The 22,270-nt window shown below is 40.7% G+C and overlaps 1 protein-coding gene across 1 annotated transcript in view; it reads right to left on the bottom strand.

The window, feature by feature from the left end:
* Window positions 1-4,278: 4,278 nt before the first annotated feature.
* Window positions 4,279-22,270, bottom strand: part of LOC127797301 (nicotinamide adenine dinucleotide transporter 1, chloroplastic) — a 29,968-nt gene continuing 11,976 nt past the window's right edge. Inside the window, exons 4-9 of the mRNA XM_052330092.1 lie at window positions 18,849-18,891; window positions 18,603-18,712; window positions 5,333-5,427; window positions 5,145-5,233; window positions 4,967-5,061; window positions 4,279-4,825 (exon numbers count right to left, since the gene is read on the bottom strand). Coding sequence (XP_052186052.1) covers window positions 4,592-4,825; window positions 4,967-5,061; window positions 5,145-5,233; window positions 5,333-5,427; window positions 18,603-18,712; window positions 18,849-18,891 — 666 coding nt within the window. The 3' untranslated portion in view covers window positions 4,279-4,591. The remainder of the gene's footprint in view (window positions 4,826-4,966; window positions 5,062-5,144; window positions 5,234-5,332; window positions 5,428-18,602; window positions 18,713-18,848; window positions 18,892-22,270) is intronic.

Below are 22,270 nucleotides of genomic sequence, written 5' to 3'. Positions count from 1 at the left end.
TCAAAGTATGCTGATTCTTGCAAAGTGACCACATTTTAATTAAATTATTAAAAAATGTTATTCTTAAATGTTTAACTAATATTTTTATTATTTTAATGGAACTTATTTTTTTTTATAACTACATTGGTTAATACAAAAAAATATTGTATTAATAAATAAGTTTAATAAAAAACTCTCACAAACTGACGTGACACATATAAATTTATAATAATTTTATTTAAGCATAGATTATAATTGGTTTATTATTAATTTTAGGTAGAATTATCATAAATTTATGTGTTATGTCAGTCTGAAAGTGTTCTTTATTAAACTTATTTATAGATATAACATTTCTTGAAAGACAATGGTTGAAACCAATTAATGCACATTGCTTTTAGATAATGTACATTTATTGTATTTTATTTAACATTTAAATAATTTTTATTAGTTGATGATATATAGTTTTTATTTAGTGTATTTATTATATTTTATTTTTAATATTTAAATATTTTTATTAATTAATTAAATGATTTAAACTACGATGTATTTTTATTAACAAATAAAATTATTTAAATATTAAAAATTAGATGTAATAAATGCTATCTTATTTAAAAACATGATGGCTAACATTACACATTTAATATTTATAATAATAAATTTAAAAAGAAAGTATTAAAATAAATGGATGGAGATTGAGAGGAAAAAATAAATCTCACAAGGGCATATATGTCATTTGGAGCTGTCCATGGCCGTAACGTTCAAAAAATTCAAATAGTAGGTTCGGCACCAAACCGAAGAGATTTCGGCCACTATTTGGACCCACGAGAGCGTCCAGTTGGGCCCCACATCTCCCAGCGCCGGACACTGTCATTTTTTTATTTGTTAAACAGCTCTGGCAAGTGTGCTGTCTCACTCCGAACCAATAAGAAACTGCCACGAGAGAATATTCCTTGGCCGTGTGATACGTGTCACATTTCAATTGGCCCGTCAAATTCTTATGCGACCACCAATAAGAAGCTGCAACCACAGGGAACGAGCAGAAGCTTTATTTTTACGCGAGCGCGTGACAAAGAGTTAATGGAATTTTTAAAAATATTAAAATTATTTATTTATTTATCTTATTTTAATTAATATAATATAGAACATAATAATATTATAATATATGATTGTAAATAAAGATGACAAAAAATTTAAAATTTATGTTCACTAGCATAATGCATGAACCCAAGTCTTCAAATATATCTAAAATTTATTAATCGACAATTTTAGATAATGTTTGTGTCTTCCACAAGTATTTTTAGATGAATAATTGGAGATTGACATTATAAATATTAATATTTGCGTCAAAAGACTTCAAACGCTTAGGGAGAGTTGTCAATTGAAGTGCAAGAGCTCGCATTTTGAAAATTTTTTTTTTAAAGATTTCTTCTGATATTATATATTATTGCATACAAAATTATAACATAATAATTGTTTGATGTGGGCAATTTGAGAGATGGGGCATGAGTCTAAAGGGGTGGTGAGGCCTATACACCACTCTCCTGTTAGCTCGTGTCAAACGCGAGCAACATATCAATTCTGTCATTATATATAATTTTTTTTTTTTTTTTGTCTTTTGTTCAAATGATTGGTCTTTATTTACTATTTTATGTCTTTCGTTATATTGCTAGAGATATGCTTTAACATAAAATTGTAGACGTTCTTTTAGTTTTTTAAATAGAATTTTTATTTATAAAAAAGGACATGTATCAATTTGTAGATGGCTTGAACATGTTGAATTACCAAAATGCCCCTGCTTCTCTTTTGGAAAGCAAAGGTAGGAGATGGTCCATGGAATGAAGAAGCACCATGCAAAAAGCCTCTCATATGGTTAAACCACATCTTGTTATATATAGTCTAAGATGAATTATGATTAATACCCTCAACAACAAACAAAAACAAATCCCTAGAATTCATATATATATATATATATATTGGTAACTCATATCTCAAAAGTATATTTGCAATAATACATGACAGAAAAGAGTGGGGAAAGAATCCCATTAGATGGAGTTAAAAGACTTGACAAAAAGAAAAGCTAAAAAACAGAAGAAGGATTAGCTGAGGTAAGTTGACTTGGGTTCACAGATTATTATACAAACCAGAAACTGGAGTTGATGATCTGCCAACATTGGGGATAGCATCTCCCTCAAATTAATTTATGGGTTTTTTTTTTTGTTTAATATTTTGGTCAAGAACGAAAGCTAAAGGGGTATGAAAGCTGAAGGGGTTCTTATTGGCATGAGCATCATCCCTTGGCCTTGGGATTGGGCACAAGGGGAAAGGCATCTTCTTGATGGCAAGGACAGATCAAGTTCTCTGCAGGAAAGCTGCCACCCATTACCAGCAAGAGCAAGCACATAAAGCTTAATCTTTGTTTACAAGCATAGTTTGTTAAGAAAGGAAATACCAAACTTTTTCTAGTTGTTTGTTCACTTATTCACTCATTCCCCTCTCCACACAAGGTGCTTCTTGTTGGAAAAGTTTGGTTTAGCATTCAGTTAAGTTAAAAGTAAGTTTAAGGGTAACAAACTAAAAGAAAAGGGAAACCCAAAAGAGCCATCATTTATTTATTTATTTATTATTGTGGTTGGGGCTACCAAGTCTTACCAGAGAAATCATGAGAGCAATGCACTCCTATTTCTTTTTTTCTTTTATGGGTTTACACTTTTTGAACCGACCAAACCATGATGAAGAGTGAAGGATGTGTCCTTTCTGCTCCTCTGATTTTTTCCTCACACCCATACTACGAAATGATGCTTATTATTACTTAATTTACATTTGGCTTCTGTTATTTTAAGGACACCGGGCCCCACCCAAACAAAACGTAAAACAAAATTTAAGTGTAACATTGGGTGATGGCTCAGTGCAACAACAATGTTCATGCTCATAAAAAAAATGACAAATGAAGAAGAAACAGCAAAATGTTAGCTTAGTGCCATATTGAAATGGGTATGGTTCAATGTATTTATATTTAAGTTTTGTTCATGTGACAATATATAGAACTCTGTTTAAACAATATTTCTTATAAAGGCATTAATATCTCCCAAGGAATGTGAAGAGAGGCCTGGTTGGTTTACTGAGTGGGGCCTCCAAGGTGTCCTAAGATTATGAAAAGGAGAAGACAGGGGTCTTGGAGATGCTGAGTTAATGAGTTGTCATCCAGTGTGATCAACCCTCTTTATTAGCACATAAAGGGGAATTAGGATGGAAAGAGCAGAGAGATTTGTGTAATAAAATCCAGTGGCCCTTGAGCCCTGCAAGCTTTTGAGTTGAGTAGGGTAAAGCCTCCCTTCTTAAGGGGCATTGCATATGATCATAGTGCCCCAAATTTTTTTCTTGGTATTATAAAGAATGCCATAAGATCTAAAGAAATTCATGAGAGAATTGCTATACAACTAAGATTAAGGCTGTTGTCTAAGTTGGCTATCATGTTAAGAAGGAAAACGGTTTTGAGTGATTAGGCAGTGTGGGTTATCCAATTATGTCTTTTGAGTGGGACAACTCAACCCAAAGGGCCTAAAGTTATGGTGAAGGGGAAAAGGAGAGGGGGAGAGAGAATCAATCTCTTTCTCTCTCTATCTCTATCTCTCTCTCACAATCCATCATTTAGAACGACATGAGAATCCAACTACATTGCAATGTTATATATATATACATACTTAAAAGAAGTAGGGGACATTAAGCCAGGATCACTAGCTAATACTAGAGTCAGAAAAAAAAAATTCTTTTTCACTGGAAATACAGTATCCGGTGCTTAAATTGACGTTCAGCTCAGTTTAAGATCAATCAGGCTGAGCTGCACAAGCTTTATGAATACATTATCCCCTGTTTGATCATTGCAATGCCTCCATTGCAATGATCATGACTACATCATTCATCCACTTTGCTACTGCGCTACTGCTCATTGATGAGCAGCGAGCACAGTTTCTCACCAACCAAGTATGCATCAGTTTCATCACAAATGTGAGCTATCTGTCATGGAGAGAACTAGAAAATCTTACAGACATTTCCATTTTGCTTACAAGAATCGAACTGCCATGAACATTATTTTATTTGGGAATGGAAAGGGTGTATTGTATATAATTGATCAATTCTGCCGTGTTAGCCTAAGTATATCACACAAAAATAAGGCAAGGCCCAAAGAGAGATGCTGAGCTCATCCCCAGGGTGGGCAAAACCTGAGACAGATTCTGATCAGCCAACTTGCCTCCCAGAGAGAGAACCTCCACAAAAACAAGAAGAAAGTAAAATACAAAATTAATAAATAGTAACAGTTCTTTATTGCATAAGTTCACTCTTGTCGTCATTATCACCAACAGTGTAACATTTTCAATTTCTCCTCATCTTCCCTACTGAGGGCTGTCATTCCCTAATTTCAATGAGGCAGTTTTGCTAATATGTTGCTAAAAAAGCTACCAATACCATAAAAATGGACAACCGATTAGGGGAATTGTCACCAACTCAAGCACAATATATAAGAGGACCTGATTTGAATGGCTTGTTGAAGGCTGGCACTGATTTAGAAACTGGATTAACTACTCTACATTCTTTAGCTGAATAATATCCACTCTCACAATGTGTGAGGCCGCTCAGGAGGACACAAGGTAACAAGAAACCGATGAATCATCTCAAAGCTGGTGAATGTAATAACAGCTGCTGGTGTAGTCCTCAACAGGTTGGTGGCACACCCACGATAAAAACCAGGGATGCCCTCTTGTTGAAATACTTTGTTAATGCAATCGATGAGACCCGAATATCGTTTTTCAGAGTGGTGCCCTTGTTCCTGTAGTCTAGAGCGTACTACCTGAAAATTATTTGGGAGGATAATTAGTGCTCTCAAGTTCATAGATTTAAGCAGGTTATAGCGAGGATGTGTGACTAAATTTGACTAGTACAACATAACAATAACAAAAAAATTTAACTAGTACATTAGCATAGAAATTACCTCATGTGGATATGTTAATGTAGATGCAAATATTTTGGAAACTGAGGAAGCAACAGCAACATCACGTGCACCAAGCTTATCCGTTGTAGTGTTACCTGATACAATCAAATTTAAGCAGTCAACAATTTTCCTGAAAAGAAAAGAGGTAATGAATAACTCATACAAGTGAACCAGCTACCTTGGTCAGCCAAATAGACTTTAATTTTCTCATATGTTGGAAACTGAATGGCAACATGACTGATACCGGCCAATGCAGGCACAAGACCACTATCCACCACAGAATCCGTGATAGTCAGAATTGAATCACAACTACAGAAACATTAGCCAGAAAGATGCAAGCTAACCCTTAGAACTAGAGATACGAACCTGTATAATCCACGAATACCCTCTTCATGCGCTATTCTCCTTAAAGCAGACAGTGTACCTCTGTATGGCACCACACCCGCTCTCATTCCCTGAGTCTGCAGCGCAATAAAATAAAACATAAATACAAGAGCTTTTCAGTAACTGTCATCTGAACTTACAAACTAAAACCTGAGGGCATTGAAAGAGAAATTAACAACTTAACAGCCTGAAAATGAAATGACAACACTACAAGTTAACAGAAATAGTTCCCCACAACTATTATGATGGCTCTTGAAAGAACCAGGTGTCTTTCATCATAACAAAAGATGAAATAGATAATGATATTGATTACAAAAAATTACTGCTATATATTCTACAAGAGATAACTGACTTAACCGGCACTTCGGCATTTGTTATAAGGTAGGCAAGGCTGTTTTTTTTATTAAATGACAGAAGCTCAATACAAGTGGTTGGAAGGTTGCAGCACTAAGTTCATGATGCCCTGAGAAGCATGTACACCAGAGCCAGACAGTGGATTCCCTTATTCACAGGCTGTAAGTAGGAATGTAACGACCCGTTAGCAGGACTGTAACGACCTGTTAGCAGGACTAGGCCGCTCAGGTGATATCATTGTGTGGGTTGAATTTCCATTTTTCATGACTATTATTTTGAGGAAATTATTTATGATGTTGTAGGTGATGGTGGAAGAATCAAAGCAAGGAGGGAATTATAGCCATGTGGAATAGTCAAAGTAAGAGGAAAAAATAAGCAAGTGAAGTGGCATGGGGGAAAAGTCAAGTAAGGAGAATTTGAGTGGCTTGGAAAAGTCAAAATTGGGGTAAATGGAAGGGGGCTGCCGAATGCAAGGTGTGTATGTATATATAGCATGTGAATAAAAGTTTGACAAATTATGGGAAATAGAAAATTGGATTATTATATGTAAGTATAAAAGAGAAGGGAGAGGTGCAAATTGGATGTTTTTCCTTGAGTTTGGCGGTGCAAGTTTCTTCTTCTTCTTCCTCTCTCCTTCTCTCTTTCTTCCTTGATCATCGGTGCTCCAAGAGGGGATTTTGTAGATCGGCTGCTGTTCTTTCATCCTCTTCTTCCTTCTTTTGTTTGGCTTCTCCTATTTTGGTGGTGGTTGGTGTATTGGACCATTGTAGAAGCTTTTCTCAAGCTTAAATCAAAGGAGCAGCTTTGTAAGGCAAGTTCTACCTTCTTTGTTGATTCTAAAACCCTTGGGTCCTTGAATCTTTGGGTGTGTTTGTGGGAAAACCTTGCTTTTGTGTAAGAGGTTCTTGTCTGTGACCTATGTAGAAAGTATTGTAAATCACCTTTGTTTCTTGTTGGCTTGTGTTGGATTGCTTTTCAGCTTCAAATAGGGTCTCTTCCACCCTATAATTTGTAAGGAATGATGCTTTTCTTGTTAGGGTTAAGATCATGCAAGATTTGTTGTGGGTTGCTTGAATGTGATGTTTCGGGTTGCAGGACGCACTGTCGGTTGACAGTTTGTCCGGAGGCTGTCAACTGTTTGAGGCGTTTGCAGGAAGAAACTGTCGACTGGTTCCTAAAAGCTATCGACCATTTGCCAAACTATCAACCATTTTGGGAAGCTGTCGACCATTCCTGCCAGCCCAATGACACAAAATCATGTTGATGTTAAATGGGTTCCTTTTTGATTTTTCATCATGGTTGAATGATTTTGAGGTGAAAATGTGCGTGCATGGCATGATATTGAGCTATCATATACCCATGGGTGAGTTCATGCATATGGTATATATATATATATATATATATGTTTGATGTGTGGATTTCCAGGCCTTGGGTTAAGCTAAATGGGCCCTATGGGGAATATGTGGCTTGGTGCATAGGCCTTGGATTGAGCTAAATGGGCCCCAAGGACCGTGGAATGTATGGTATGAGTGCACAGGGCCTTGGGTTGAGCAAGTTGTGATTGTACCCCAAGAGTCGTGTGTGCACCTATGTGTATGATTATATTCTTATATGTGGCGTGGGCATATGAGCATATATGCATGTGTTAGTTTGTTGTTATGCGTGACATGGATGTATGGGCATATATGCATGTATTCATGTTTGTGTTCATAAGAAGGTGAAGCTTGGCTGGGTGAACATAATCTCATCGATGAGTTTATCTATTGTTGAATTCTATTGCCTCATGTCATTTTATATTTATACTTGCTAGGCCTTGTGACTCATCCTTGTTTTGCATAATTCCAGGTAAGATAAAGTTAGAGATGAGAGTGAGCCTAGCGGAGCTTGAGCCCTTGAGTAGATACGTGTACAGAGCTCTCCAAACCAAAAGATCTTTGGGGATGGTGTTGAGTGAAAAGGCAATCTGTTTAATGTTGTATTGTGGGCTTAGATGTAATTCCTTTGTGTTGTATGAGTGTTTTAAGTCCTAACGTGGTGTATCTAAATGGTGAAGTACTGTATATCTTTTGTCAGCAAATGTTCAATGGTTGATAATGCTTGTAATTGTTTACATTTGGTTTTTAATATGTTCCATTCTTTTTGGCACTCCCCCTTGGACTCCTTGGTCTTGGGATCTCCGAGGGCGGGGTCGCCACACGGAACTCCTGAATCACTGCTAAGTTACCACTAACAAAAGCTTAACATAATCTCAGATTTCTGGTTACATGAGGTATTGGATTCAAGTTACTAGAAGTATATCCTCGCTACCATTCATGTTTGATATGTGCTCTCATTCTACATTGACTGCAGCACACCATGGCTTAGATTGCTTGCTCTCCAGCCTAGATGCAAAAGGGGATCTTGTGCACAAGCGGAGTGTTAAAAAGCTAAATGCATTAAAGCAATAATTGGGCTCCTCTCTGTCACAACTCATGGGTAGTGAGAAGAGAAGGGCATTATTATAATAAGGTTGTAGTAGTTAGTAAGAGGTATTTTGTGAGTTGTTAGGAGCACATGGGTGCTATTTTCCAGATTTCAGTTACTATTGAATAGCTTATAAATAGGCCCTAAAATGTAGAGAAATGCATGTTGATAAATGAAGTGATTCTTATCTCCCTAATTCTCTCTCTCTCTTGTTTCTCTCTAATCTCTCCCTCTAACTCTCTCTTTGAATTCTCTCTCCCTCCTTTAATTTTTGTCACGTAACTAGCAAGGTAGAGGGGTAGAAGGGTCCATCCCATTTTGTAATTCTGTTGGATGAGCCTCGGCAGGATAGTGGGCAGGCTGAGTCGTAGCATGCCTTCTAAAAGATTTCCCTAACAGCCTATAAAGCTGAATGTACTGGAGTGGTGCTCCCCAATGATTAATGAGAATATTTTTCACTTTCTCTCTCCATTCTGTTATCTCTCTCTTTTCCCTCACGTTCTCTCCCTTCTCTTCTCTTCCCGACTCACTGGAATTCCCTTGAATTCCATTCCCAACCTTGTCAGCCCCGGGAGTGTTGACAATTGGTATCAGAGATTACGATCCCGGATCGGCGAGCTGCAACCAACAACCATGGCGGAAGGTACCTGCATGAAACAAATGGAAGCTCGCTTAGACGCCATAGACGAAGGAGTGCGCCATGGCCAGGAGCTGGTGGAGGAAAGGTTGGAAATAGTAGAAGCGGGTATCAGAAATACCCACGAAGACATAAGCAGGATGAGGTCAGATGTTATCGAGATGGAGCGAAATCTGAGGGATGATTTTGCTCACCTCCGAGTAGAGTTCACGGGACTAAGCCAACAGTTGAACGCTGCACTGGCCATTTTTTCGCGACAACCAAATGCGACCTTACCAGCGGATTTTCCACCTAGAACAGCTACTGCTCCCATCTTTCAAGGCGCACGAGGTCGTCAAGATAGAGACAAGAGGATGGAGCCTGCAGGGGAAGCGACCACGCGAGGAGGCTTAGGTGCTGCCAATAATGTACCTGTTCCAAAGATGGAGATACCCGTATTTGAAGGAGTGAAGCCTCGTTGGTGGATAAGGAGGTGCGAATGCTTTTTCTATCACTATCGGGTGATGGAAGAAAACAAGGTCAACACGGCTGCGGCATACTTGAACGATGCAGCAGATTCATGGTTTCAAAGCTGGAGTGCTAGACGTCAGGAATGGAGATGGCCAGAGTTTGTCGAGGAATTCTGTGCTAGGTTCGGGGAAAGCAACTTGATGGATGTAGTGGAGCAGTTTAATAAGCTGAGGCAAGATGGGACAGTGGAGGAGTACCAGGCCCAATTTGAGGAGCTGAAATCGAGGTTGGGACATGCCCACCCCATGCTAGACGAGCAGTATTTTGTGTCCAGCTTCCTTAGTGGGCTGCATGATGAGCTGCGACCCATGGTAAAAATGCTACAACCCACGACAGTCAGACAAGCGGCTGAAAAGGCTCGCCTGCATGAGTTGTCCCTAGAGGCCTTCGCTCGAAAGCATAGACTCTTACAAAAAGGGTCTAAAGTGGGGTGGCAAGGGTCGGTAGGGGGGAGTTAGAAGGTTGGCAATCCCAAAATGCACAAGGGGAGCTATCCTCCAAAGACCCCGATCGCAGCTAATCCCCTACGGTCCCTTACCTGGGATCAGAAAAGACAAATGGGCTTGTGTTTTAAATGTGGGGAGAAATATACAGCCGGCCACCAGTGCAAGAGAGCACTCATGCAAATGGAAGGGGACGATGACGGAGGGGAAGATGACATGCCCGAAGAAGACACCGGGAAGCAAATGGAAGAAGAGGAGGAAGGAGGACAGATTTCATTGCATGCCTTGGAAGGCTATCCTTCGGAAAAAACGATCAAAATCAGAGGTAATGCTGGGAAAAGTAAGTTGCTGATATTAATAAATAGTGGGAGTTTGCATAGTTTCTTGAACGAAAACACAGCCAAGGAACTACTACGCGTCCTCCAACCCACCACTCCCCTCTATGTCACGGTTGCTAATGGTCACAAGATGATCAGCCGATACAAGTGCCCAGGGTTTACATGGAGGATGCAAGGGCATGAGTTTTCGGCAAAACTAAGAATTTTACAGCTAGGAGGATGTCAAGTAGTTTTGGGAGTAGATTGGATGAAGACAGTCAGCCCTCTCATATTTGACTTTAACACGCTAGAGGTGACTTTTGATAAAGGAGGACGAAGGATAACATTAACAGGGAGCGGGGATGGAGGAAAGTGCAGGGCAATCTCAAGCAGCCATCTGCAAAAGCTCATGGAGCAGGACGAAGGGACCATTGCACAGCTCCATTCGGTCTATGCCATTGAGGTGTACGAAGGAAGGCCAACAGAGGACATAATGGGCAGTTTGTGGTTCACATTACAGGCATCAGCCAACGCCTCGAGCGAGGTACCATTTACTGACTCTTTACACTCTCTATTGGTTGAATTTGAGGAACTGTTCTTGGAACCCACCTCTTTACCTCCGGACCGATTTTTAGAACATACCATCCATCTTAAGCCAAGCACCGAGCCTATCAATGTTCGCTCTTACCGTTATTCCCCATTTCAGAAGGCTGAGATTGAACGTTTGGTAAAAGAAATGCTATCCAAACAAGTCATTAGGCCGAGCCAAAGCCCATTTGCCTCCCCTGTACTCCTAGTTAAAAAAAAAAGATGGTAGTTGGAGGTTTTGTGTTGACTATAGACAACTAAACTCCTACACTATCAAAAACAAGTTTCCCATCCCTATTATAGACAACCTACTTGATGAGTTATTAGGAGCTACAATATTTTCAAAGTTAGACCTCAGATCTGGTTATCACCAGATCCGAATGAACACCTTGCACATCCCTAAAACCGCCTTTCGCACCCACCAAGGGCTCTATGAGTTCCTAGTAATGCCATTCGGCCTAACCAATGCTCCCGCAACATTCCAAGCCCTCATGAATCACATTTTCTGCCCATATCTCAGAAAATTTATCCTTGTATTCTTCGATGATATTTTAGTTTATAGCCCAACCATGGAACAACATTTAACCCACCTCAAAACCACATTCCAAGTCCTCAAATCTAACCAATTGTTTGTCAAAAAGTCTAAATGTATCTTCGCAGAGGGAAAGGTGGAATACCTTGGGCACATAATCACTGGAGAGGGCGTGCTGACTGATTTCAAAAAAATTACTGCCATGGTGGAGTGGCCTACCCCTAAGACTGTGAAGGAGCTGCGGGGTTTTTTGGGGCTAACGGGCTATTATAGAAAGTTCATCAAGAGGTATGGCATAATTAGCAAGCCATTGACTAAATTGCTCAAGAAGAATGGGTTTGTTTGGGGAGAGGAGGCAACAGCCGCCTTCACTTCTTTAAAGGAGGCTATGACACAAGCTCCCATTCTAGCTCTACCAATTTTTTCCAAGCCTTTCATACTGGAAACAGATGCATGTGACACGGGCGTGGGAGCAGTGTTGGCACAAGACGGTAGGCCGATAGCATTCCTTAGCCAGGGTTTAGCTCCCAAACACTTGGGACTAAGCATCTATGATAAGGAATTACCAGCGGTGCTAATGGCAGTGGACAAATGGAGGTGTTATTTGGAGGGGAATTCATTTATTATCAAAACCGACCATGAAAGCCTCAAATTCTTAGGAGAACAAAGGTTACACACACAGTTACAAAGAAAAGGGGTCACCAAGCTGTTAGGACTGGATTACAACATCCAGTATTGCAAGGGCAAAGAAAATACAGTAGCTGATGCACTGTCCAGAAGGGAAGAAAATGGGGAATGCCAGGCAGTCTCTATACTTGTTCCCAATTGGATCAAAGAGGTGTCACGCAGCTACGAAAGGACACCCTGGGCTCAAGAACTCATGACCAGTCTCACCATAGATAGGGGTGAACAGAGAGGGTACATGTTGAAGGCGGGGCTATTGAGGTATCGTGGACGGATGGTGATTGGGGAAGACCCTGACCTAAGGACCCGAATCTTACAAGCTCTGCATGCATCCCCCATGGGGGGACACTCCGGCCTCAATGTAACCTACAACAAGGTGAGGCAGTTATTCTATTGGCCCGGAATAAAAAAAGAAGTGGCGGCCTATGTTCTAGCATGCCCAGTTTGTCCAATGCAAACACGAGCAAGTTCCCTACTCGGGTTTACTTCAACCTTTAGAGATACTAGGCCAAGCATGGCAAAGAATTTCCATGGATTTTGTGGAAGGATTACCCCGATCCGAAGGGAAGAGCACTATACTCATAGTGGTGGATAGATTGACGAAATTTGGTTATTTCCTTAGCCTAGCTCACCCCTTTACAGCTCCTGAGGTGGCCCAGATACTGCTAGACTCGGTGGTGAAGGTACATGGCTTGCCCTTGTCCATCACCTCCGATAGGGACAAGATATTTATAAGCAATTTTTGGAGGGAACTATTCAAACAACTGGGAGTTGGCCTACATATATCTATCGCCCACCACCCAGAGACGGATGGATAAACCGAAAAAGTAAATCAATGCTTAGAAGCTTACCTACGGTGTGTGTGTTTCACCGGGCCGAAAAGCTAGAATCAATGGTTGCCCTTAGCTCAATGGTGCTACAACTCAAACTTCCACAGCTCACTCAAGCGATCACCTTTTGAAGCATTCTTTGGATACAAACCACCACTCATCCCAGCAGTAATGCACTACTCCGAAGTAGAAAGGGATGTGGATAAATACTTAGGACAAAGACAGGAAGCCCTCCAGATTATTAAACAAGAGTTGACAGTGGCACAAAATCGAATGAAGCAACTGGCAGACCAGAAGAGAACTGAAAGAAATTTTGAAGAATGAGATTCTGTCTACTTAAAGGTCAGGCGATTTCAGCAGCAGCTGTTCACCGGCAAACGCTCTTCTAAGGTAGGACCTAAATACTTTGGCCCTTTTCGAATAACATCTAAGGTTGGAAGTTCAACATATCGATTACAGCTTCCAGACGAAGTAGGCATCCATCCGGTCTTCCATGTATCATTACTCAAGAAATCCGTAGGGTCACATGAAGTGGTCAGTGCTGAACCACCCAACTTGGAGGAGGAGAACATAGAGGAATCTGAACCTATGGCCATTATTGACAGGAGGGTCATATACCAAGGATCCTTACCCTTGATTCAAGTGCAGGTTCAATGGAGCAATCGGCCCCCGGACGACACAACTTGGGAATACCTCCCGGAGTTACTCAAACAGTTTCCTCGAGTAACTGGACTCTTGTAATTTCTTGAGGACCAGAAATGTTTTTGAGGGGGGAATTTGTCACGTAGCTAGCAAGGTAGAGGGGTAGAAGGGTCCATCCCATTTTGTAATTCTGTTGGATGAGCCTCGGCAGGATAGTGGGCAGGCTGAGTCGCAACATGCCTTCTAGAAGATTTCCCTAACAGCCTATAAAGCTGAATGTACTGGAGCGGTGCTCCCCAATGATTAATGAGAATATTTTTCACTCTCTCTCCATTCTGTTATCTCCCTCTTTTCCCTCACGTTCTCTCCCTTCTCTTCTCTTCCCGACTCACTGGAATTCCCTTGAATTCCATTCCCAACCTTGTCAGCCCCGGGAGTGCTGACAATTTTATCATCCAGTTTCTCTCCCAAATTCCAATCACAACCCTAGATAACCCTAAGTATGTGACAAATGGTATCAGAGACAACGATTCTTGGCTAAGATTTCGACGAAACCGATAATTCGATCACTGTAAGTTCGTCACTAGAAGCACATTCTGACAAACCAGGCGATTTCCAATGCTCAGGAAGCCACAACGAAGGTGATCAAGGTCGACACAGGACCGATTGAATCATAGCAAGAGGAGGTCGTTCCTCTGCTGTTAGTCAAAATAACACATGCAGTGTTTGATCTTAATCCGAGTGGAACCAAGATGATTCCAAATTTCAGGTGAATTCCGACTGCTTCATTGGTTGTAATTTGAGTTCGAAAATTTAAAGGCAATAGATTACGGCACTAACCGAGTGCAGTAGGCGTTCCCGGAAGTGGTGGTAGAATTGATCGAACAACTGAGTCGATCAATTATGGAAGGTGGAGGTTCAGGTAGAGCAGACGAAATTTAGGCACATTCAATCCAATGATTCCAACGAAGGATTGGCTTCTGATTTGAGAAATCTAGGAAGTATTGTTCGATCAATGAAGGCGTAGCAGTAGCCAAGGCGCTTCAGTGCCAACGATTTTTGGCAAATTTTAGGAGAGGCCAATTCCATAATGCGATTCGACTTGAGTTTTGAAGGTGAAGTTGGCGGTGATTGGGTGAGAAGGAAGACACGATTCAGGAAGTGGAGCAGAGGCGAATTTAGATCCGATGGTCCTCGGTAGATCAATGAGGGTCGAAATTGTAGGCAACGTGAGGCGAGCGACTCTCGGAACCCGTCTGGGTCACTGCATGTGACCGAGGTGGGAAGGAAGGCACAATCGAAAACGGTTCAGAAGTTAATTCCGCAAGCGACGATTCTCAATTGCCTCGATTTCGTTTGTGATTCTCAACTCAGATTTGGAAGTTGAGCGAGAGGTCTGGGCAAGCGTGGAACCGAGTTTTCAGGTGTAAGGAAGGCTGACAATTACAGATCAATTGCCAGGAGCAAAACAAGGCTCTAGGCAATTCAGGCAATCCAGAAGCTAAAGACGAAGCAAGTGGTAGCCTCGTGGCTGGAAACTCGGCTGTGGAAATGGATAGTAGCGATTCGATTGTGATTCCAACAGCTTCTCGCGCTGAGACTCGGAATTGTTGAAGGTGCAATCAATCAGCTGCACCTCGATTGCTGCTTGGGAGTAAAGCAAATCAGGATAGGGCTGATCGAGGCCAATTTGTGAGGTTCCAGTGACTGAATGCTGGTGAAGTTGGAAGCGGTGAGTAGGCGAACTTGAAGGCCAAACAAATTCGATCCTCGATTGCTAAAGTGAGGTTGAGACAAGTAGGAAGCTTCGGTCGGAAGTGGATATTGAGTAATCGATGCGCATTGGAGTGCGATTCAATCCAGAGAAATTCTCAGCTGACTTGATTGAATTAATCGAGCAATTCCTTGGCCGCTAACTCTTGTTTGAGTTAATCAAATAGATCCAAATCCAGATCTCAGTGGATTTCGCTTGAGGGAGAATTAGGTTGGCTGAACTTGGAGCTGCTATAGTTGCGAATAGATTTTCAAAGCTGATTAGAACAGGTTATCTTCTGAAATTATCCAGAGCCAGTAGATTGTTTGAAGGATAATTGATTTGGAGGCCATCAGCAGCAACTAAAGACTGATTTGGACCTAGCCTTGTGTGAATCTAAGGTTGCTGAATTTGAGTACTGAAATAAGTTTCTGAAGTGGTCATTGGAAGCTGATCAACAGGCTGTTGTAGTGGTGAATTTTTAAGGAATTCAACTGAGGAGATGGCCGAAGGACTATGTGCTGCAACTGCTGCAACAAGAAAAGGAATCGAGGACCTTAGTAGACAGCTGGATGATTTTTTGATCCTATTTTCATACAAATTCCAGGTTAGTATTCCAGCTGAATGTTTTTCAAAAGAATATTCTGCCTACCTAAGTCAGATTGGAGATGAGAGTTGCAACGAAAAGCATGCGCAACAGCTCAAATGTTATAATAAAAGTAGCCGACAGATTGGAGGAATTCCCAAGGCATCCCTAAGATTAGGAATGGATGATGCAGAGGAGGAAAACTTGAGACGAAGAGTTGGAGAAACTCACTCCACACCCCTAGGCTTGCGGATGGACATTCTCGCGTTTGAAAGAGATAGGCCTAAATGGTGGATTCGGCAATGTGAACGAGTGTTCTACCAACACCGAGTAGATGAAAAGGAGAAGGTAAAAATGGCTGCAACTAATCTAAGTGGAATTCCATACGTTTGGTTCCAGAATTGGAGCTGGGGAAGGGTGGAATTGAGCTGGCCACAGTTTGTAATTGGCTTGTGTAACCGGTTTGGAGAAAGGACCAAAACCTATAGTATCAATGGAGCTTCTAAGGCTGTTAATTTGGAGATGCAAGAAGCTGATGAGGAAGAAAAAGAAGCAGTAGAAGGGATCGAAGAATTGGGGGATGTCAGTCCAACAATTGGCAGCATCTCAAGCACTCTCACTGGTACTGAAAATCCAACCGCTAAAATCCTCAATATGACACCGTTGGAGGAGGTAACTGTTGAGGATAAAGCTGAGATGTTAGCTAATAGTCCGGGAGCCAAAGATCTTGGAATGGAAACGCCCACAATGGCCTTAGATTGTGGAGATTTTAAATCTATTTCCCTTGAAAGAATAGGAATGGAAGGAGTGGCTGAATTACCTACTCTGAATCAGGTAACTCCAACTGAGAAATTAGTCAATTGGAGGGAAATTTGTGCCTTAATCGAAGTGGATAACCAATGGAGGGCAGTTCAAGCATGGTTAGAGGTTAAGGGAGAATGCTTGCATGAAATTGATTACACTAAAACCTTCCAGCAGTATGTTTCTGATTTAGAGCAATGGAGGATGCAGAAGGATAAAGTGAAACAAGATGAAAGGAAGAAAAGGAAGGGATTCTTTGTTGAAGGAACCGAGACCCTTGTTGTTTTGCTTACTCATGTTTCCATTGGTGTGGCAGCAAGACATACTACTGTTGCTACTGAAGAGAAGGAAAAAAGAAAGTAAAAGAGAAGGGAAAAACAAGATAAAAAGAAGGAAAAGCGAAGAAGAAACCAATGGATGAGGACGAGCATTGGATGAAGAAACAATGGCTTGGTTGTAATAAGTTTCTTGGGGACAAGAAACCTTTCAAGGGGAGGGGAATGTCACAACTCATGGGTAGTGAGAAGGGCATTATTGTAATAATGTTGTAGTAGTTAGTAGGAGGTATTTTGTGAATTGTTAGGAGCACATGGGTGCTATTTTCCAGATTTCAGTTACTATTGAATAGCTTATAAATAGGCCCTAAAATGTAGAGAAATGCATGTTGATAAATGAAGTGATTCTTATCTCCCTAATTCTCTCTCTCTCTTGTTTCTCTCTAATCTCTCCCTCTAACTCTCTCTTTGAATTCTCTCTCCCTCCTTTAATTCTATCATCTAGTTTCTCTCCCAAATTCCAATCACAACCCTAGGTAACCCTAGGTATGTGACACTCTCCAAGCAGCTTAAACTACGGGGACCATAGAGGTACATCGGATCTACACAACTAGTTCTGCATGCAGTTATATGAGGTCCAAGTACAACTCAACTATGAAATATCTGTAAATGCAGTTTTATGGAACCTTGTTACATCCCACTAATTTGGGGGCAGCCCTTGGGTGGGGCAAGGCGAGCTATCATGGGCACATCTAGTCATGGCTGAATCACTTGACAAAAGGTGGGTGCTGCTGGAGACAGGTTTACCAGGGTGTGGCTAGCTGGGGCCATGAAGGGCCCTGTAGCCGCATGAAGGCAAGTCATCATGCACCAATATGGGGGTATGGCTATAAGCATGGGGGATGAAGGCCATGCCATGGCAATGTTGATTGGACGCATCACACAAAAGGAGTGAAGATCTGACAGTTCTGGAAGGCTCTAGTCTCTTGTGGAGGATCCCATGTTTGTCTTGGAGGATTCCAGATGCAGACTTACCCTTGCTTAGCAAAGAGATTGTTTTCTGACTTGAACTTGTGACCTCCAGGTCACAATGGACTGAATGGAGCACCTTTACCACTGTGCCAAAAGTCTAAATTCAATTCTATTTTTTACCATATCTTCTTCCAATTTCTATTACGTTTCCAAAACAATTAATATTCCCATAGATTTGGTTAGTTTATCTTGAATAGCCATGCCAAATGCATAAAATTCTAGGGTCAAACTGTCCACTCTATGGAGAGAGAGGCAGAAAGAACGAAGTAGAAAACGAAACCAATATAAAAAATGGACACAGATATACAAAAACCACTTTTCCTTCAGTAAGTGAAAGAATTAAGATCCAAATAATATTTGTTCAGATTATACCCTGGAAGTATGGTCCCATTTACTCGGATGATAATGATATCCTATGAGTGCAGAAGACCAAGATTTCTATAGAATTTGGTAACAATAAACTTATACCATGGAAGAACATAACCAGATATTTATACTATGGAAGAATCCACCCTGCAGCATGTTACAAGTGTGTAAAAATCAGTGGCTATGTATTCACTTTCAAAGCAAGCACTCCTTCACTGTGGAAGGCAATCATAGCCTACCTTAGTACCTAAGTGACCTGGCATTTTCTTATAAATTAGTAAGATCAAAAAATATGAGTGGGACACAAAACAGACATCCCCACACCAGCCCCCAACCCACTATCCAAGAACTAATATTTAACAAGAGAATATTAAGGACAATAGCAGCAGTAGTACAGAAGAAGGTGGAGGTGCAAAGGAGAAGAGACTGAAAGACACACCTGAAGTCTTGTCTTCACAACCCAAAGGGGATTTGTAGCAATGGTTGTTGCAGCTCCCGCACCAGAAGCAGCTATCATATTAGCCCCTATTGAAAGTTGATGATTTCCATCTACACAAGATAACCAGAAATACTCGAAACAAGTCTTAAATAAAGCAAGCTGGAAATTTGGAAAACCAGCAGTTAATATGGCTCAATCAAGAACTATGGGATACATTTAATCATTTATCTCAAGTCATGCACTAACCATCAAGAAAGCTTTTGAGCTGCTCATAAATTGTAAAATAAACCTGCATAAGCAACAAAGTAGGTCAATGGGAAGAAAACTAAATTTAAAATCCTCAAAAAAAGTTTTGGAATGTGGTAAAGAAGAGTTATGAAACTTATGAATTAACAAAAACTTAAAGCCATGCCATTAGCTTCTTAAATTCTACACATTAAGTAAAAATAAAATAAAACCGCAAATACCATAAAACTGGCAGTACAACTGTAGACACAAATTGTTTTTGAGAAATAAGATAAAAAAGTGTTGAACAAATTCAAATTTTATTGATTTATACATAGCAAGAGCATAATTTCAGTACTAATTTCTAGATAGGAATTAGTGTTCTAATTGTTCTAAGGATCTTCACAGCTTGTGCAGAAATCAAGTGAAGACTTCTCCTCAAATTTTTGCAAAGAAGAAAATTGGACAGAAAAAAAATCCTTCAAAGCTTAAGAAGTTTTAATCCATGAAAATTTCTTTTACTTTGAGGTATGTAGTTGTCGATTGTTCAAGCTTTAACAACTTCGTATTTATAACTTTCTCATAATTGGCTATGGAAAAAATTTTAAGATATGTAACAGAGTTTCAGAGTTTATCAAAAGAACTCATGTTGACATGGTGTATGAAAATCTATTCTCCTCTATGATGGATACTCCTTTTTTACTTTAATGGAGAACTCCAACTTGTATGTCTCTCATTTGGTAAGATTGTAATTTCTTTCAAGAGATAACAATTAATCACAGGTATGCCCACGGCTTAATAATTACCTCTTTTTATTTTTGAAGATATAATAATTAATATCCACATTTTTTTTATAAGAATAATTATTAGAGAGTTTTTTTTTTATAATTATTCTTATTTAATAAGAGATATGTCATGTAACTAGGAGTATAGGAGGATCAATGTTGTAATAGAAATATAATAAAAGGGGGGTAACCTTGTAATAGGTTTATAATAACTGTTAGGATATATTGTTAGCAAGTGGTTAGGTCGTTAGAAGTCAATGATGCCTATATAAGGCTACTGTTAGGAGTTTATTGGATATGCTTGAATTGATGAATTGAAATTTCAAACTCTATTCTCTCTCTTAATTCTCTCTCTCGGTTCTTCTTCTCTTTCCTCCCCATTTCTCTTTGTTTCAGTTCTAAATCTCCTTCCTTTTCTGCTTTCTCTTCCCTAAATCCTTCCAAATTCCTATCACAACCCTAGCCAAACCCTAGGGCTGTGACAATTGGTATCAGAGCAACCAATCCTTGGCTGTGATTTGATTCGATTTGAAGAGAGCTGGCCATTCAAGTTGTGAATTCTAGCAGTATGTGTTCAAATTTTGCAGGTTAAATCAGCCTCAGTGATTCCGTCGGAGGAATTCTCGGCTGAGAATCTGAATTACGGTCCAGATTGTGAGGGCGTGTTAAATCGACTTGGCTAGGCCGTTCCGTCGGTGCTTCCAAGAACTCTTGGAGCAATTTCAGCTAATCAGAATTAGTAGGCGAGCAACCCAGGCGATTTCGATAGGAGAATTTCGATCGATTCGTTGGCTATAATTTCAGTTCGAAATTTGAAGGTGATTATGTCAGGCGGTTGAGTGAACAGCGATTTCGACAGAGGTGACGCGAACATAGGAGCATTCGCAGTTGGTGATCGGAGGTGAGCGGATAGTTTTTCTGCTGGAACCAGGCATTTTCCTTGGCGATTATATGAAGCAATTCAGGTGAAGTCTATAAACGAGCCAATGGTCGGACGGTGATTGGGAGGGTCACGGCCATTGCAAGTCGGGAACAGCAGGCGGAAAAGGTTCCGTAATCCACTGCGACTTGAATATTGGAGGCAACGCTCCTCGGGGAAGAAGCACCAACTGAAGTCAGAATTGAACTTGGATTTGGAAGGCGTCGCCGAGTAGAGCAAACTCGGAATTGAAAAGCAAAATCGAGCAAAGCCACTTCGGTTCGGAAGTGAAGATGATGCAGGCTAGGAGAGGTCCACAGCAATACTGAGTTGAAATTGGAGGCGAATTCGAGTGGCGCAGCGATAGTTTCGTGGCTAGAAACATTGCTAATCTCAGCCTAGATTTGAAGACGTGTGAAGGTGAATCATACTTCGGAAATTGACGCAAATTAGGAAGTTGACAATGAGAAGCAAGTTCCTACGCCACTATTGAACATCAGCGAGTTGCTGGTCCAGAGGCGTTTCAGAGAAGTGATTGGGTGAAGCGAGTAGAAGGTTGACGCTCAGCCGCGAATTACTGCAACCATCGATTCTCAATTCCAGAGAATTCCGTGGTTGCATCACAATTGATCAAAGAAAACGAACAGCCCAGGTGATTCTGAATCGGAAGGTATCACAGAGCGCGCGATTTGTAAGGGGTTGAGCTGAGCCAATTGTATCACAAGAAGTTGCAAAGTCCAGCGATCGTGGTGGCAAAACAAGCCAGGCGGCTTTGGCGATACCGAATTTCTGATAACCTCTCGTTTGAATTTGAAGGTGAAAAGGAGTGAGTGAATCTCCGAGGCCAATCGAAAACGTGTTTTAGCTGACTCTGAGAGTAATTCCTTAGCCTTCGATTTATTCTTCGGGTGCAATTCCAACAATTACAGAGAGTTAGGCATTGGAGACAGAGAAGCAACAAGGAAATTTCTGAGTAAATCTTGGAATTGATTCCGACGCAAGAGGAGGTGTGTGTCGGCTGATAATTAAAGGTGACGTGGCCAAATTGGTGGGATCAAAGACTGCCTCACAGCAGCGACGGAACCAACAGACTTCAGCTGGTGCAGTCGTGAAATTTCTGCCATGACGAACAAAGCTTGCATGAGACCATGGGAGCCTAACTTGCAGCAGAAGGATGTTGCATGTTCAGCTGGAGATAGACATCAGGGGAAGTTTGGCCAGAAGCCTTATGCATGGGAAAAGAAGTTGGAGATGGGGATCAGCCAATTGGACAAAGGAACAAGAAGTGTGGTACATGAATCGAGCAAAGAATTCGGCCAAATGATACGTGAAAAGTTGCAAGAGTTTGCAATGATACTATCTAAGGAGTATCATTACAGGTTTTCTGCCGAATACTTTGAGGATTATCATGGGAGTTTTAACAAAGAAGACTACCTTAAAATGGAGCAGCCGAAGGAGAAAGCAAGAAGTCGAGAAGTGGATTCACTACCTATCTCCAATGTGGAGTGGAAGAAGTGTACCGGTTCCAGCAGAATTATCAAGGAGGAATGCAACATTAGTGATGATATTGGTGGTGAATGGCATTATCCAAAGAGAATCTGTGATGAACAGATTAATAAGGCAGCATTTGAGGAACTGATCGAGGAAGCTAAAGCCAATCCGTTACCTCTGGTGATTAGAGCAGGGATGGAAGGATCGGATGGTGTTCCAAATCAGAATTTTATCAGAAATGGAATTGA

This window comes from Diospyros lotus, chromosome 3 (genome assembly GCF_014633365.1).
Source record: "Diospyros lotus cultivar Yz01 chromosome 3, ASM1463336v1, whole genome shotgun sequence".
In the NCBI taxonomy this organism is placed as follows: domain Eukaryota; kingdom Viridiplantae; phylum Streptophyta; class Magnoliopsida; order Ericales; family Ebenaceae; genus Diospyros; species Diospyros lotus.
This window is presented reverse-complemented; position numbering and strand designations above follow the sequence as displayed.